At 43.8% G+C, this 14940-nt stretch overlaps 1 protein-coding gene across 12 annotated transcripts in view; it reads right to left on the bottom strand.

The window, feature by feature from the left end:
• Positions 1–12425, bottom strand: part of gigyf2 (GRB10 interacting GYF protein 2) — a 37622-nt gene extending 25197 nt beyond the window's left edge. The window contains exons 1-13 of one of the 12 annotated variants that reach the window (XM_024435462.2): positions 12189–12425; positions 9365–9416; positions 9006–9159; positions 8681–8776; positions 8370–8481; positions 7838–7946; positions 7359–7429; positions 7198–7230; positions 5186–5380; positions 4622–4851; positions 1966–2113; positions 1599–1850; positions 1134–1372 (exon numbers count right to left, since the gene is read on the bottom strand). In XM_024435462.2, coding sequence (XP_024291230.1) covers positions 1134–1372; positions 1599–1850; positions 1966–2113; positions 4622–4851; positions 5186–5380; positions 7198–7230; positions 7359–7429; positions 7838–7946; positions 8370–8481; positions 8681–8776; positions 9006–9159; positions 9365–9402 — 1677 coding nt within the window. In that variant the 5' untranslated portion in view covers positions 9403–9416; positions 12189–12425. Of the gene's footprint in view, positions 1–1133; positions 1373–1598; positions 1851–1965; positions 2114–4621; positions 4852–5185; positions 5381–7197; positions 7231–7358; positions 7430–7837; positions 7947–8369; positions 8482–8680; positions 8777–9005; positions 9160–9364; positions 9417–11994; positions 12147–12188 lie in introns of those variants that run through there. The other 11 variants (XM_024435463.2, XM_024435454.2, XM_024435457.2 and 8 more) reach the window with 11 other exon arrangements.
• Positions 12426–14940: the final 2515 nt, after the last annotated feature.

Consider the following 14940-nt stretch of genomic DNA (forward strand, 5'->3'; position numbering starts at 1 on the left):
TCCTTGCTTAAGGGCACAACAGCAGGAGATTGTACATGGGATCCAAAAATGTTTGTCTAGTCCTGTAGAGAGAGCATCATGATAGTATACAGTATCACAAAACAAACACCACTAGCTCAGCTTATCCCAGAGGAATATACAAAATGGATATAAGGTGTTTTCAATTTCATTACAATTCAATGAACATCCTCTCCATATTCTTGACGTGTTTCAGAAGTGAACACACAGGCACTTTTCATATCCAAAGATGCTCCAAATTTAGTTTCACCAAAACCAGCTTGATAACTTTCACTACCCTGCTCAACACGCAGCTCTGCAACCAACTAATTCCTACTAGAAACCGGCATTAGCTAGGTTTCCATTTCCTTGTCCAGTAATTTCTTTCGTCAACATTTAGAAAGTCCGGATGGAAAGTAGATGTGACAATTGGCTGCCACAGTGAGTTTCCATTGAATTGTCATGTCGATCAAAACAGTTGGACATAATGGCACACCTAAAAATAAATACGCTAAAAAAAAATTGAATTAAAATTAAGTGGTTGAAGTGTTTCCATTATCCATATAGACAGATTGTTAATAAAGTGACAGCCTATATGCCCTGCCCACCCATCTGTTTCATGTCTCAAGTAGCCTGCAAAAGCCAGCATGGATAGAATGCAGGAATTGACTAATATATGCCATACCTTATTCTAATAATTATCCTATGCCTACTTATTATGGCCAGAGTCTGTGCCATAGTGTAACTTGCAGTCATAGTAGAGATCTCAAACTATTTGATGGTCAAACTTCAAATTGCAATTCAGACATTCATGAAAGTCATGACAATTCTGGTCTAGCAAATAAACATTATTTTAGTTTAATAAATGGATTTTGCAAGCAACAGGCTTTTATAATTACATGTGTGGTGGAGCTTTATTAAGTGATAACATCACGTGCCCCGCTTACTTTCAGAATTAATCACCAATCAATTTATTAGAAAAACACAATTTCCATCATTTGTCGCAATAAACTTAGACAAAAGAAATGACTCTTCTGCCGTGTCCATTACAAATGTCGCAATAATTTTACTTGCGGCACAGCTTTTGTCAAATAAACCTGGGTCAATAGAAACCTGCCTACTGTCTGTCTACTTACCTGTTCAAAGTGCTTCAGTCTCTCATCTTCAACCATGGTGTGGTGTGGCGGCATGACCGTGGGCCTTCCAATAGGAGCCATGAGGCCCGTGCTGGGGGCCATAATGTTGGGGGTCATGATAGACGTGCTCTGAGCCATGAGGCTGGTGCTGAAGGGCAGCGGGACAGGCATAGCCACGGGCACGTCCGGGGGCTTCTGCTGCATCTGTATGGTGGACGACGGGGCCGACACTGGAGACACTGGACAGGACAAAGGGTTAGTCTGTCACAGATGGAAGTGGAGCTTCTAGATACTATGTGCAGGTGACAACCTCAAACTACATGCAATCCTGAGTCTGTTTATTTGAAGCACAAGGTTACTGGAGGAAATACCATTGTCATTTACAATGTCTCATCAATCAGCCTTCAACGGGCACAAATGTGGCAGATTTGACTGTACTCCTCCCCTGCTCTTGTGTAAGCCTACCTGTGAGAGTGTGTGCTGCGGTGTGGGGGATGGGGAGGGAGTCCAGCATTGTGTTGGACATGGGCATCGACATGGGGACGTTCAGGGGGACTTTGTTGGCTTCTGGCCTGTGTTGCGGGGCTGGGGGTCGGTCAAGTGGCCTCTCAGGCTCCTCTGCTCTGTCGGGCTGGCTGGGGGGCAGCAGAGGGGCGGAGGGCTGGGGTTCTGGAGGCGAGGGAGCAGGCGGCGCCTCTACTACCCCTCTCCCCACATCTGGGAAAAAAAACAAGACAAGATACATTCATTGATGTTCTCTCGCCACAGTTTACTATTGGGAGAAAAAATATATACAGTATACCGGACATAGTTTCTACTCCTCTTAACTCACCCTGTTTTCTGTCGGGGTCTCTTCTTGCCTCTCTGTCTGGGTTTTTGGTCTCCCGGGGCTGTCCGTCCTCCTCAAGGCCCTCGTCACACTCCTCCAGGGGTCTGAAGTCCAGCTCTGCCTCCTCCAGGATGGGCTCCTTCGGAGCTTTCTGTGGAGGAGAAATATATACTGTATACACACAAATTGTCATGAAAGTCTCCATATGTCCTTCGCATAGCAGCCTTGCATTCACAGTGCTCCATGTGCCACAGTGCTCCATGTGCCACAGTGCTCCATGTGCCACAGTGCTCCATGTGCCACAGTGCTCCATGTGCCACAGTGCTCCATGTGCCACAGTGCTCCGATGCCATACTTTTTGTAATAGCTGCAAACAAATTTCCCATCAGTGAAAACAAATAATCATTGCATGTATACTCAATAGACCTGAGTATACTGAGCTAAACGACTACCGCCCCGTAGCACTCACTTCCGTCATCATGAAGTGCTTTGAGAGACTGGTCAAGGACCATATCACCTCCACCCTACCCGACACCCTAGACCCACTCCAATTTGCTTACCGCCCAAATAGGTCCACAGACGATGCAATCTCAACCACACTGCACACTGCCCTAACCCATCTGGACAAGAGGAATACCTATGTGAGAATGCTGTTCATCGACTACAGCTCGGCATTTAACACCATAGTGCCCTCCAAGCTCGTCATCAAGCTCGAGACCCTGGGTCTCGACCCCGCCCTGTGCAACTGGGTACTGGACTTCCTGACGGGCCGCCCCCAGGTGGTGAGGGTAGGCAACAACATCTCCACCCCGCTGATCCTCAACACTGGGGCCCCACAAGGGTGCGTTCTGAGCCCTCTCCTGTACTCCCTGTTCACCCACGACTGCGTGGCCACGCACGCCTCCAACTCAATCATCAAGTTTGTGGACGACACAACAGTGGTAGGCTTGATTACCAACAACGACGAGACGGCCTACAGGGAGGAGGTGAGGGCTCTGGGAGTGTGGTGTCAGGAAAATAACCTCACACTCAACGTCAACAAAACTAAGGAGATGATTGTGGACTTCAGGAAACAGCTGAGGGAACACCCCCCTATCCACATTGATGGAACAGTAGTGGAGAGGGTAGTAAGTTTTAAGTTCCTCGGCGTACACATCACAGACAAACTGAATTGGTCCACCCACACAGACAGCATCCTGAAGGAGGCGCAGCAGCGCCTCTTCAACCTCAGGAGGCTGAAGAAATTCGGCTTGTCACCAAAAGCACTCACAAACTTCTACAGATGCACAATCGAGAGCATCCTGTCGGGCTGTATCACCGCCTGGTACGGCAACTGCTCCGCCCACAACCGTAAGGCTCTCCAGAGGGTAGTGAGGTCTGCATAACGCATCACCGGGGGCAAACTACCTGCCCTCCAGGACACCTACACCACCCGATGTCACAGGAAGGCCACAAAGATCATCAAGGACAACAACCACCCGAGCCACTGCCTGTTCACCCCGCTATCATCCAGAAGGCGAGGTCAGTACAGGTGCATCAACGCTGGGACCGAGAGACTGAAAAACAGCTTCTATCTCAAGGCCATCAGACTGTTAAACAGCCACCACTAACATGGAGTGGCTGCTGCCAACACACTGACTCAACTCCAGCCACTTTAATAATGGGAATTGATGGGAGATGTAAAATATATCACTAGCCACTTTAAACAATGCTACCTAATATAATGTTTACATACCCTACATTATTCATCTCATATGTATACGTATATACTGTACTCTATATCATCTACTGCATCTTTACGTAATACATGTATCACTAGCCACTTTAACTATGCCACTTTGTTTACATACTCATCTCATATGTATATACTGTACTCGATACCATCTACTGTATCTTGCCTATGCCGCTCTGTACCATCACTCATTCATATATCTTTATGTACATATTCTTTATCCCCTTACACTTGTGTCTATAAGGTAGTAGTTTTGAAATTGTTAGCTAGGTTACTTGTTGGTTATTACTGCATTGTCGGAACTAGAAGCACAAGCATTTCGCTACACTCGCACTAACATCTGCTAACCATGTGTATGTGACAAATAAAATTTGATTTGACGTCAAACATGTGTGCAGGTCCTACTTAATTTTTTCAACCTTTATTTGTCCCTGCACCCATTAAAGGAATACTATGGGATTTTGGCAATGAGGCTCTTTAACGGCTTCCCAGGAGTCAGATTAACTCATGGATACCATTTATTATGTCTCTGCATGTGGTTTGAAGGAAGTTGCTAATTAGCGTTAGCGCAATAACAAAGTCTATGGGTATCTGCTAGCAGCTCCCGAGTTGCACAGCGGTCTAAAACACTGCATCTCAGCGCTAGAGGTGTCACTACAGACCCTGGTTCAAAAAACAAGTGAAATGATAATTTGTTCTTAACTTACTTGCCTAGTAAATAAAAGTTCAAATAAAATTACAATAAATAAGGTCATTGTGCTAACGAAATTACCTCTAACTTTCTTCATACTAGACACAGAAACATACAAAATGGTATTCACAAGTTAATCTGATGCTGGGGAAGTAGATAAAGGGCATCATTGCAAAAGTCCCGAAGCATCCCTTTAACAAGTGATGTTTGTTAGACTATATGGAGTTCACACTCACTCGAACCTTGAGCGAGAGGAAGGCTCCGGACGAATCGAAGGTGCCCGTCTCCTCCTCAGCGTCCTCCAAGCACCACTCTGGCAGGCTGCTCCCATCCTCCTCCAGGCTGCCACTGCCTGACCGGGGACGCCTGTAGCCACGCTCGTCCTCTCTGGCGTCGAACGGGAACCGGCGCTGCCGTGGCTGCTCCCCCGGGTGCACCTCTCGCCGCACTGCCGACCGCAGCCCGTCTGAGGAGAGAAGCGGTTTAGAGACCCTGTCACTCAGCTTCACCCCAGCCATTCTCTCACATTGAAGCCCACTACTTTAGATCAATGTGATGCTTTTTTTTGGGGGGGGGGTGTTATTGTGTGTCTGAATGGATTCCAGTACTCCCTGTTGAAAACCCATTCTCTTAGGTGTCCTAAACTGGAGACATTTGAGGTGTCCGTTGTGATTTAAGAGTTCAGAATAAGCCTGCCTTTTTAAAAAATCAACCTGAAGCGCGTTAGGCCTGCAATTAAAACCACCGCCTGCCAACGGGACAATATGGTGGCAGCAGTGTAGGATCACTACAGGGCACACCTGGACTCGGGGGGCACCACCGGTCACTGTCGCGTCGCGAGGCACCCGCCAGGCGCCAGCCCCCCTCGTCACCGTCCTCACCATTTGCTTCGTCGCGGGACGTGCGCCAGTTCTCGCTCTCCGAACGTGTAAAATCATGCTTCCTCACAGGCAGGCCTCCCACGCCGGTCCCAACATCCTCGTAGTTAGCACGGACTGGAGGGAAAACAATTGAATAACTTGAATTTAATTCATAACAAGGGGAACATCAAGTTCAACATTTATTTATTTTTACTCGATTACATATGTAGCAATACAATCTTTTAGCCTGATACGGTCTTTGATGACAAATAAGTGAGGAGATTGTTTAAACGTTTGTAGCGCTGTATTGTTGCCTGACTAAGCAATGTACAGCATTACAGTTAGGCCCTTGTAAAGTACACGTTTACCCTCAGTTTTAGCATAGAAAATATAAACTCAGAAAAAAATAGAAACGTCCCCTTTTCAGGACCCTGTCTTTCAAAGATAATTCATAAAAATCCAAATAACTTCAAAGATCTTCATTGTAAAGGGTTTAAACACCGTTTCCCATGCTTGTTCAATGAACCATAAACAATTAATGAACATTCACCAGTGGAACGGTCGTTAAGACACTAACAGCTTACAGATGGTAGGCAATTAAGGTCAGTTATGAAAACTTAGGACACTAAAAGAGGCCTTTCTACTGACTCTGAAAAACACCAAAAGAAAGATGCCCAGGGGTCCTGCTCATCTGCGTGAACATGCCTTAGGCATGCTGCAAGGAGGCACGAGGACTGCAGATGTGGCCAGGGCAATACATTGTAATGTCCGTACTGTTAGACGCCTAAGACAGCACTACAGGGAGACAGCACGGACAGCTGATCGTCCTCGCAGTGGCAGACCACGTGTAACAACACCTGCACAGGATCAGTATATGTGAACAACACACCTGCGGGACAGGTACAAGATGGCAACAACTGCCCGATTTACACAAGGAACGCACAATCCCTCCATCAGTGCTCAGACTGTCCGCAATAGGCTGAGAGAGGCTGTACTGAGGGCTTGTAGGCCTGTTGTAAGGCAGGTCCTCACCAGACATCACCGGCAACAACGTTGCCTATGGGCACAAACCCACCGTCTCTGGACCAGACAGGACTACGAAAAAATGCTTTTCACTGACGAGTCGCGGTTTTGTCTCACATGGGGTGATGGTCGCATTTATCGTTGAAGGAATGAGCATTACACCAGGGCTGGTACTCTGGAGCGGGATCGATTTGGAGATGGAGGATCCTTCATGGTCTGGGGCAATGTGTCACAGCATCATCGGGCTGAGCTTGTTGTCAATGCAGTCAATCTCAACGCTGTGCGTTACAGGGAAGACATCCTCATCCCTCATGTGGTACCCTTCCTGCAGGCTCATCCTGACATGACCCTCCAGCCATACTGCTCGTTCGGTGCGTGATTTCCTGCAAGACAGGAATGTCAGTGTTCTGCCATGGCCAGCGAAGTGCCCAGATCTCAATCTCATTGAGCACCTCTGGAACCTATTGGATCAGAGGGTGAGGGCTAGGGCCATTCCCCCCAGAAATGTCTGGGAACTTGCAGGTGCCTTGGTAAAAGAGTGGAGTAACATCTCACAGCAAGAACTGGCTAATCTTGTGCAGTCCATGAGGAGGAGATGCACTGCAGTACTTAATGCATCTGGTAGCCACACCAGATACTGACTGTTACTTTTGATTTTGACTCTTTTGACCCCTTTGTTCAGGGGCACATGATTCCATTTATGTTAGTGACATGTCTGTGGAACTTTTTCAGTTTATGTCTCATTTGTTGAATCTTGTTATGTTCATACAAATATTTACACATGTTAAGTTTGCTGAAAATAAACACAGTTGACAGTGAGAGGACGTTTCTTTTTTTGCTGAGTTTATATTCTTTGGAGAAACAGCAGCTAGTTCCCCTTGACAAGAAAGGGACGTGTATAAGTGCAAGGGCGTGGAGGGCAAACTTACTATGATTCATCGGAAAGTGGGCAGGAGCAACTTCTGCCATGTCAATGGAGACAGAGGAGCGACAAAGAAAAATAAATGATTACCTGTAAACCCTGTAACTGTCATTTAAGTACATTATTCATACTGCATTGATTACTTGACTAGAAAGTATTGACACAAACCTGACTCTTTTCGACCTGGCTTTTCAAACCTTCTGTCTCCCCTAGATGGGGAGAAAATAGACTCAGCGTGACTTTGAAAAAGGAAAAAAAAGACAAAAAGGATGACTGAGCATGCAGGTAAAAACAGACATAAAGCAACATGACAATACGTAAATCTCATAAAACAAATGGGTTTAGACCAGGGCTCTCAAACCCTGTTCCTTCAAAGCTACCTTCCTGTTGTAACTAACCTGATTGTGCATCAACCAGCTAACTATTTGAATCAGGCTAGAATAGGGTTTGAGTGAAAACCTACAGGATGGTAGATCTCCTAGAACAGGGTTGGAAAGCCATGGTCTTGACCATTCTCATTCCACTAGCCTGGAACCCAATTTAAGATACGCCCACTCAACTTTGGCATAAATCATCCATTGAAGTCAAAGGTTAATGTGTGTAAAATCCCAGTTGAACTTGTGTCTCTAGAGCGGGTAGTCCATTACCTCTCCTCCCAGCTCTGGGAGCGGTGCATCTCCCTGCCTCCGCGGCCAAAGCCTCCCTCCACGTCATCAAAACTTCTTTGGTAAAACCCTCCATCTCCTCTACCCCGTCCTGCCAGATACACATTTGAAATACTTTATTTGAATCCACAAATCATACTACACTCGAGAAGGATTCAAACACACACACTACACTTTAATGTTGGCGCTAGTTGGTGATGAATTCAACCAGCTGCGATAGCTTCTATTGACAGAGGCATAATCAAGCGTAGAAACAGAGTGATACTGTTAATTCCCTTCTGTGCAGCCAGCACAAGATTGTTAACATTCTGAAGGGTGGGTCTCAGTCAATATAATCTAAAGTGGGTTGTTATTTCAGCACTGACTGAAATAATTTAACAGTTGAACGCAACTGTATGCTTTGCCTCCTCCATACCACTTTCACCGAGACTGTTTTCAGATGAAGAAGAGACAAGCAAAGTCACGTTAGACTATTGGGATGCACACATTGACACAACAAGACACTCCACCTCACCTCTTCCCCGTGAAGTGCTTCGACCCCTCGGTGCCCCTGGCCCCACCGGGCCCCCTCCTCTTCCCATCAGCCTGAGCACCGCTGCACTGTTTACAGACATGGAGAAATTTCTCTGTGGGGAGAGATAGAGGGAAAAAGAGGGGGATGAAGAAAGAGAGAGACTGACAAGAATTTAAAAAGACATGTCTATGGCAAACAATTATACTTACTAGGTTAGCAACAAAATGGGTAAGGACACTGAGAAAGGCATAGTTGTAATTTTGCATATTCATTCTAGCATGGCCTCCTATATGAACAGTGAAAGCACCAACCTGCTCTTCCTCTGTAAAAGCTACAAGTGCCAGCGGTGGCAGGGGCTCCTCTTGTAAAATGGGCAGAAAATCCTTATCATGTAGGTCTACAGGGATCTGATAAAGAGAGGGGGAATATATGAGCCATTGCAATGTCAGGTTTTAAAACACAAATTACAGGAAAAGGCCATTATATATTAGATTTGTTTTTTAATGACTCCACAAACAAAAAGGTACAATCTAAATGTCACACTTTTTAGAACATGCCAATACAAGTCACTTTATTTGTATGTCAATCATGTGTCTCTGTATCATTTTAGAACACATCAGAATTCCTTTGCCTCACCTCCCTATCCTTGACATAAAGTGCTAGCATTTCTTCTCTCCCGTAGCGGTAGTCCGCAAGTTTATACTTTGGCAATGCAGGAGAGAGTGGTGGTGAGGTGGCAACGCTACTGCTGCTCCCACCCCCATGGCCACCCCCAGACAGGGCCCGGAGCCTGGGGAAAAGGGAGTGGGGGAGGGGAGGAATAGGAAAAGGACAGAAGGAGAAAGACAAAAGTGAAGTTGAGGACAACTGACAGGCCTCAAAATGTGAGACTCCACTGCACCATGTGTCAAACGAAAAACCAGCCTAACAACCCAGATCCCTGTTAATCAACCTGATTCAACATTTCAGCTCAACAAGAATTCATATTTACTAACCATTCTGGTCCGAAGTTGAGTGTCTGAGTTTCTGCCATTCTTTCTAGAACTTCTATGGGGAGGAAAGGGCCAACATTATTAGCCTATTACAACAAACACCAAACTTCAGGTTGAATATTTTTCTTGGAGATGTATTCAGTAATTAATCTGCCAATGCAACTGAAAATCGTATATCAATTTCGAGTAGTCAAAGATTACAGACCCAAATGATGGTTAAAAAGTGTTTTGATGGTGTAACAAATATTGCATCAGGCAATCATTTTCCCAAATGATTGTTTTAGATGTAGGCCGATTGGATCTTACAGTGAGTTTGTGGTATTCCAACTCATTCAAGAGGATAGCCCCATCCCTCCCTTATACAAGGAGTACAATTTCAATCGACTGAAGCCATTTTAGGAAGTTGCCCAGTTAGGAAAGAGGCTTCTCAGACACCAATAATTGACAACAGTGTCTCCCTTTCCCTGCCCACAGGCTTTATTCTGGAAATACTACAATAAACTTGGATGTTTGCATGCAAATGACCATAATCACAAACAAGTTATTGTATGCTGTGTACAGGCTACCTAGTTAGTTCACAGACCATTCAGATAATGACCCTAGGTTAGCGGAATAAACTCCACTCCATGGTGAAGGAAGCTTCTGATTAACTCCACCAATGGAGTGAAGCAGAGACCAGGATTTGTGGAATTCAGCTCCGACTACATCAATTTGCTCAAGGTCAACACTTCAAATTATGTTAACTATGAAACTCTTACCTCGGACCTACAGTAGGTTTTTCCTCTGTAGTTGCGATCCATACTTTTCCAATAAACATTAAAGAGATACTTCGGGATTTTGGCAAAGAGGCCCTTTATCTACTTCCCCAGATTCAATGTTAGCAGATACCCATATACCTCCAGTCATTGCACTAACGCTAGTTAGCAATTGCACTAGGGCTAGTTAGAAACTCCCTTCAAAATACACGCAGAGATATAAACATGGTATCCGTGAGTTCATCTGACTCTGGGGAAGATGATAAGGTGCCTCATTGCCAAAATCCCAAAGTATTTCTTTAATAAAATGCAACCACTGACTGTTTGCTCATTGCTGTTGCTCTAAAATGGCAACTCTGCACAAATGCGCATGTGCCAATTAAATCAACAAGGAAACAGGCGGTGGTTGTATTTGATTAACATTTATAGAAAAGGTATGGATTTCAGCAAACATAGGTACATGGTGAGCTTTCATAATAGATTTTTTTTAAATAATAAAAAAAATATTGACCTTGGTTCAGTCAATGGAGTCTGATCTGAATTCCACAAAGCCTGGTCTCTGTGCAACTCAGTTGTTGATGGAGTTGATCAGAAACTTCCTTCACTGTGGAGTTTAGTCAGCTACCTAAAGGCATGTTCAAACTGCAATCTGTCTAGCTATAGGATAAACAGGAAGCATGCATGGGATGGACTTTTCGCCTGTTGCAAGCCACGTGTGGGCTACATCCAATCAACACTCAAATTTAATTGATTATTTATAGTGACAAAGAAACTGCCAACTCCTGTAAAAAAAAAAAAAGGAAAAAAAAGAATCCTACATCAAAACACCCGTCACAAATGATTTATTATATTCCAAACAGTATGTCACTGTCAGTACTGTAGCCTGTGACTTCAGGTTGTGAATAGGAACAAATTGCGGCCAAAAAAAATGGAATTGTAAGGAAAATATTCAAGTTTCAACCTACACATTTCAAGTAGCCAATACAATTGGACTTTTAATGTTTCATGCCGACACAATGTACTAGGCTTAGATGAAGTCTAACTATTGAACTCAAATTACTTTATATGCATGTCTATGTATGATCAAGTTTGTATAACGTTGTTATAAGACAAGGAATTTTCGTAAATTAGCTACCTGGCTAACAACAAACTTTTCAAGTTACATAAAGCACCGTCATTTCATTTCAAACACATTAACTACAGTAGCTAGCTAACTTCCCATTAGGCTGACCATAATTAGCTTGCTAATCCGACTGACTCACGCACGTTCCCCATACGTAGCTCGAGCTAACTAGCGATACTGCTGTTAATTAGCTAATGTTAGACAGTGCAACTAGCCTGACAATTAACATTTCAAAAACAACTATCGGTACCTAGATGGCAGCACAGTTGCACATTGGCTAAGTTGGTTGGCAAACTAACGTATCTAAACTAGCTTAATAGGTAGTAACATGCTAGCTAGCTAAGTAACAGCATGACAGCTACTGTACAGTAGATAAAACAGTTTTCAGAATCATTGACGTTGTAGCTACTGTATTTAACCACCAATAATGATACCATGTTCAAATATTATAAGACAGTTAGCTAACTATTGGACCAGCTAGCTAACGTTATATCGATAAGGTTAGCGAGGTTAGTTTGCTAGCTATAGTAGCATAACTACTGTTAACCAGCTAGCGAACTTAGTTTTACAAAGCTTTAAGCAACAATCGATCATTGATGCTCAGTCATTTCTACAAAAATGCTAAGTGTCTCGAAAGGAAAACAATCAAAAAGGCATACTGTCACAAAATCGCACAAAAGTAATGAACTGACAAGTGAATCCTTAACCCCCAAACCTCAGTGCGGCCTCCGCCACAACCCTGAAATGCCTCCCACCTCGCTCTGATCCAATGCGGTGCTCCCACATACTTGAGTCCCAAGCCTCAAGGCCAAGCAAACATGCTGCTATAACAACCCTCATAAACGCGTTCAAATCGCTAAAACTGGGCTCTTTAGCATCGTGAATGCTTGTTTCGATAGTTTAGCTTTATTTTATAGCAAAACTGTGCAATTAATCTTCGCTGTCTTACCTCTGCTTTTACTGACAGCACAGGGTTTATATTCGAGGTGTGTGGCTCTCTCCGTTTCAACAAGATGGCTGAGAATGGGTGACGACAACACATTTCCCGATAAAGACCCGTATGCAGGCGCGTTCGTAAAGTCTGGTTTCTACTCCGATTTCAGAGCGCTCTCATCTGAGTGTGTCAGAGCGCAGAATAACTGATTCATTTACGAACGCTCAACACCAGATGAATATGGTTGTGTCGGCAAAGAAGCGTAATTAAATTGTTGCCAGCAGCACAGTTGCAGTCACCAACGCCCTGGATAACAATGAAAACAGCCTAACCAGCTCTGCTTGGACGAGTATTTGTGTAGCTAACCAATGTTAGCCAGTTAGCTTGGGAACCGTTGTTTATTTATTGTGTATTGAACCTTTACTTAACTAGGGAAGTTAGTTAAGAACAAATTCTTATTTACAATGATGGCCTAACCCGCACGACGTTGGGCCAATTGTGCGCCGCACTATGATACTCCCAATCACGGCCGGTTGTGATACAGCCTGGAATCGAACCAGGGTCTGTAGTGACGCCTCTATCACTGAGATGCAGTGCCGTAGACGCAGCGGAACGCTCGGATCAATCTTTCTCCTCGGCCAGAAGGTCCAGTGTGGCTCTGAATTTACAAATGGACAATCTGCCGACGCTCTGAATTTACGAACGCTCAGAGCGCTCTCTGGCACTCCAGATTGAATTTACGAACACGCCCTCCAAATGCCACTCATATTCGCAGACTGGCATATTTTACAAAGTACAAATCGCGCTGATGTAAGTGGAATGTTAGACTTGTATGGCAGAAGAAACATTATATTGGCCTTATTCTAACCAACAGTTGTATAAGATTAGAATTAGCAACCACCTTCAGATTTGATTACATGCATCATTGTAAAATACATACATACATACATGCATACATGCATACAAACAAACTTTTTAGATGCATTGACGCTATTAAGACACTTTATGTTGGTGTTTCCTTTATTTTGGCAGGTAGCTGTACATACCATTATCAAATACATTATGCATGACATTTACAGATTAAATACCCTATCATGATCTTCTGAACCAAAACTTAAATAAAAAGTAAAATATTTATGGACCTCTACACCAGGCAGTGTCAGAGGAAGGCCCTAAAAATTGTCAAAGACCCCTGCCACCTCAGCCATAGACTGTTCTCTCTACTACCACATGGCAAGACCGGAGGGCCAGGTCTAGGACAAAAAGGCTTCTCAACAGTTTTTACCCCCAAGCCATAAGACTCCTGAACAGGTAACCAAATGGTTACCCAGACTATTTGCATTGTGTGCCCCCCCCCCCAACACCTCTTTTATGCTGTTGCTACTCTCTGTTTATCATATAGTCACTTTGACTATACATTCATGTACATACTACCTCAATCGGGCCGACTAATCAGTGCTCCCGCACATTGGCTAACCGGGCTATCTACATTGTGTCCCACCACCCGCCAACCCCTCTTTTTACGCTGCTGCTACTCTGTGTTCATCATATGTGCATAGTCACTTTAACCATACCTACATGTACATATTACCTCAATAAGCCTGACTAACCGGTGTCTGTATATAGCCTTGCTACTGTTATTTTCAAATGTCTTTTTACTGTTTTATTTCTTTACTTACCTACACACACACATACATACCTTTTTTCCCACACACTATTGGCTAGAGCCTGTAAGTAAGCATAAGGTCTAACGTCTACACCTGTTATATTCGGCGCACGTGACAAATAAACTTTGATTTGATTTGACTTGGTGAGAAAGTTCTTTTAAGGCTATGTTCATCATTAAAACCTTTGTAGGAGCATCGTTAAGGGTGGGTTGCACCAACATGGTGTAAATTAGAGCTAATCTAGGTTTTGTAAATCTAGGTTTAAAATTAATCAGATGTGTTGCACCACTTCATTTTAAATCTGGATCAACGGTTTTAAACTATGATTAGTTGTCACGCCCTGTCCTTAGAGAGCCTTTTTATTTCTCTATTTGGTTAGGTCGGGTGTGATTAGGGTGGCCATTCTAGTTTTTCTATTTCTTTGTTGGCCAGGTATGGTTCCCAATCAGAGGCAGCTAGCTGTCTATCGTTGTCTCTGATTGGGGATCATACATAGGCAGCCTTTTTTCCCACCTTTAGTTTGTGGGATCTTGTTTGTGTGTAGTTGCTTTCTGCACTGCATGTAGCTTCACGGTCGGTTGTAGTGTATTGTTTTTTTTCGTGTTCATCAAATAAAATGATGTACGCTTAGCACGCTGCACCTTGGTCTTATTCTTCCATCAACGAACGTGACATGTTACACCAATATATGAGGTATCGTGAGTTGAAACTAAGTATCTAGGCTACTTGACAAATGAGGCCACAAAGTTGCTGTTATAAAATACAAACAATGTAACGTTAGAACTACTGCAACTCCATCGTGACAGGTTCTCATGGGTTGGCTGATGTGAATTAAAATCTGTTATTTTCCAGTACTAGGCAGAAAACTAATTTGTTAGCTAACGTTAGCTACTGTATCTAGCTAGTTTATGAACCAAGCTAGCTAGCATGCAATATTATTTATTATTGTCATTACTTAATGTTATTTAACTATGTTTTATTTGTCTGCTTGCCACCTGATCATGGCACATCAAAGAAGTTCACATTTCTCTGCTTATGGAAAAAAAAAATGTTGTCGGAGCTGACGATGGAGGAATTTAGTAACGTACTGGAGGATAAAA

The sequence above is a fragment of the Oncorhynchus tshawytscha genome, linkage group LG10 (genome assembly GCF_018296145.1).
Source record: "Oncorhynchus tshawytscha isolate Ot180627B linkage group LG10, Otsh_v2.0, whole genome shotgun sequence".
Lineage (NCBI taxonomy): Eukaryota > Metazoa > Chordata > Actinopteri > Salmoniformes > Salmonidae > Oncorhynchus > Oncorhynchus tshawytscha.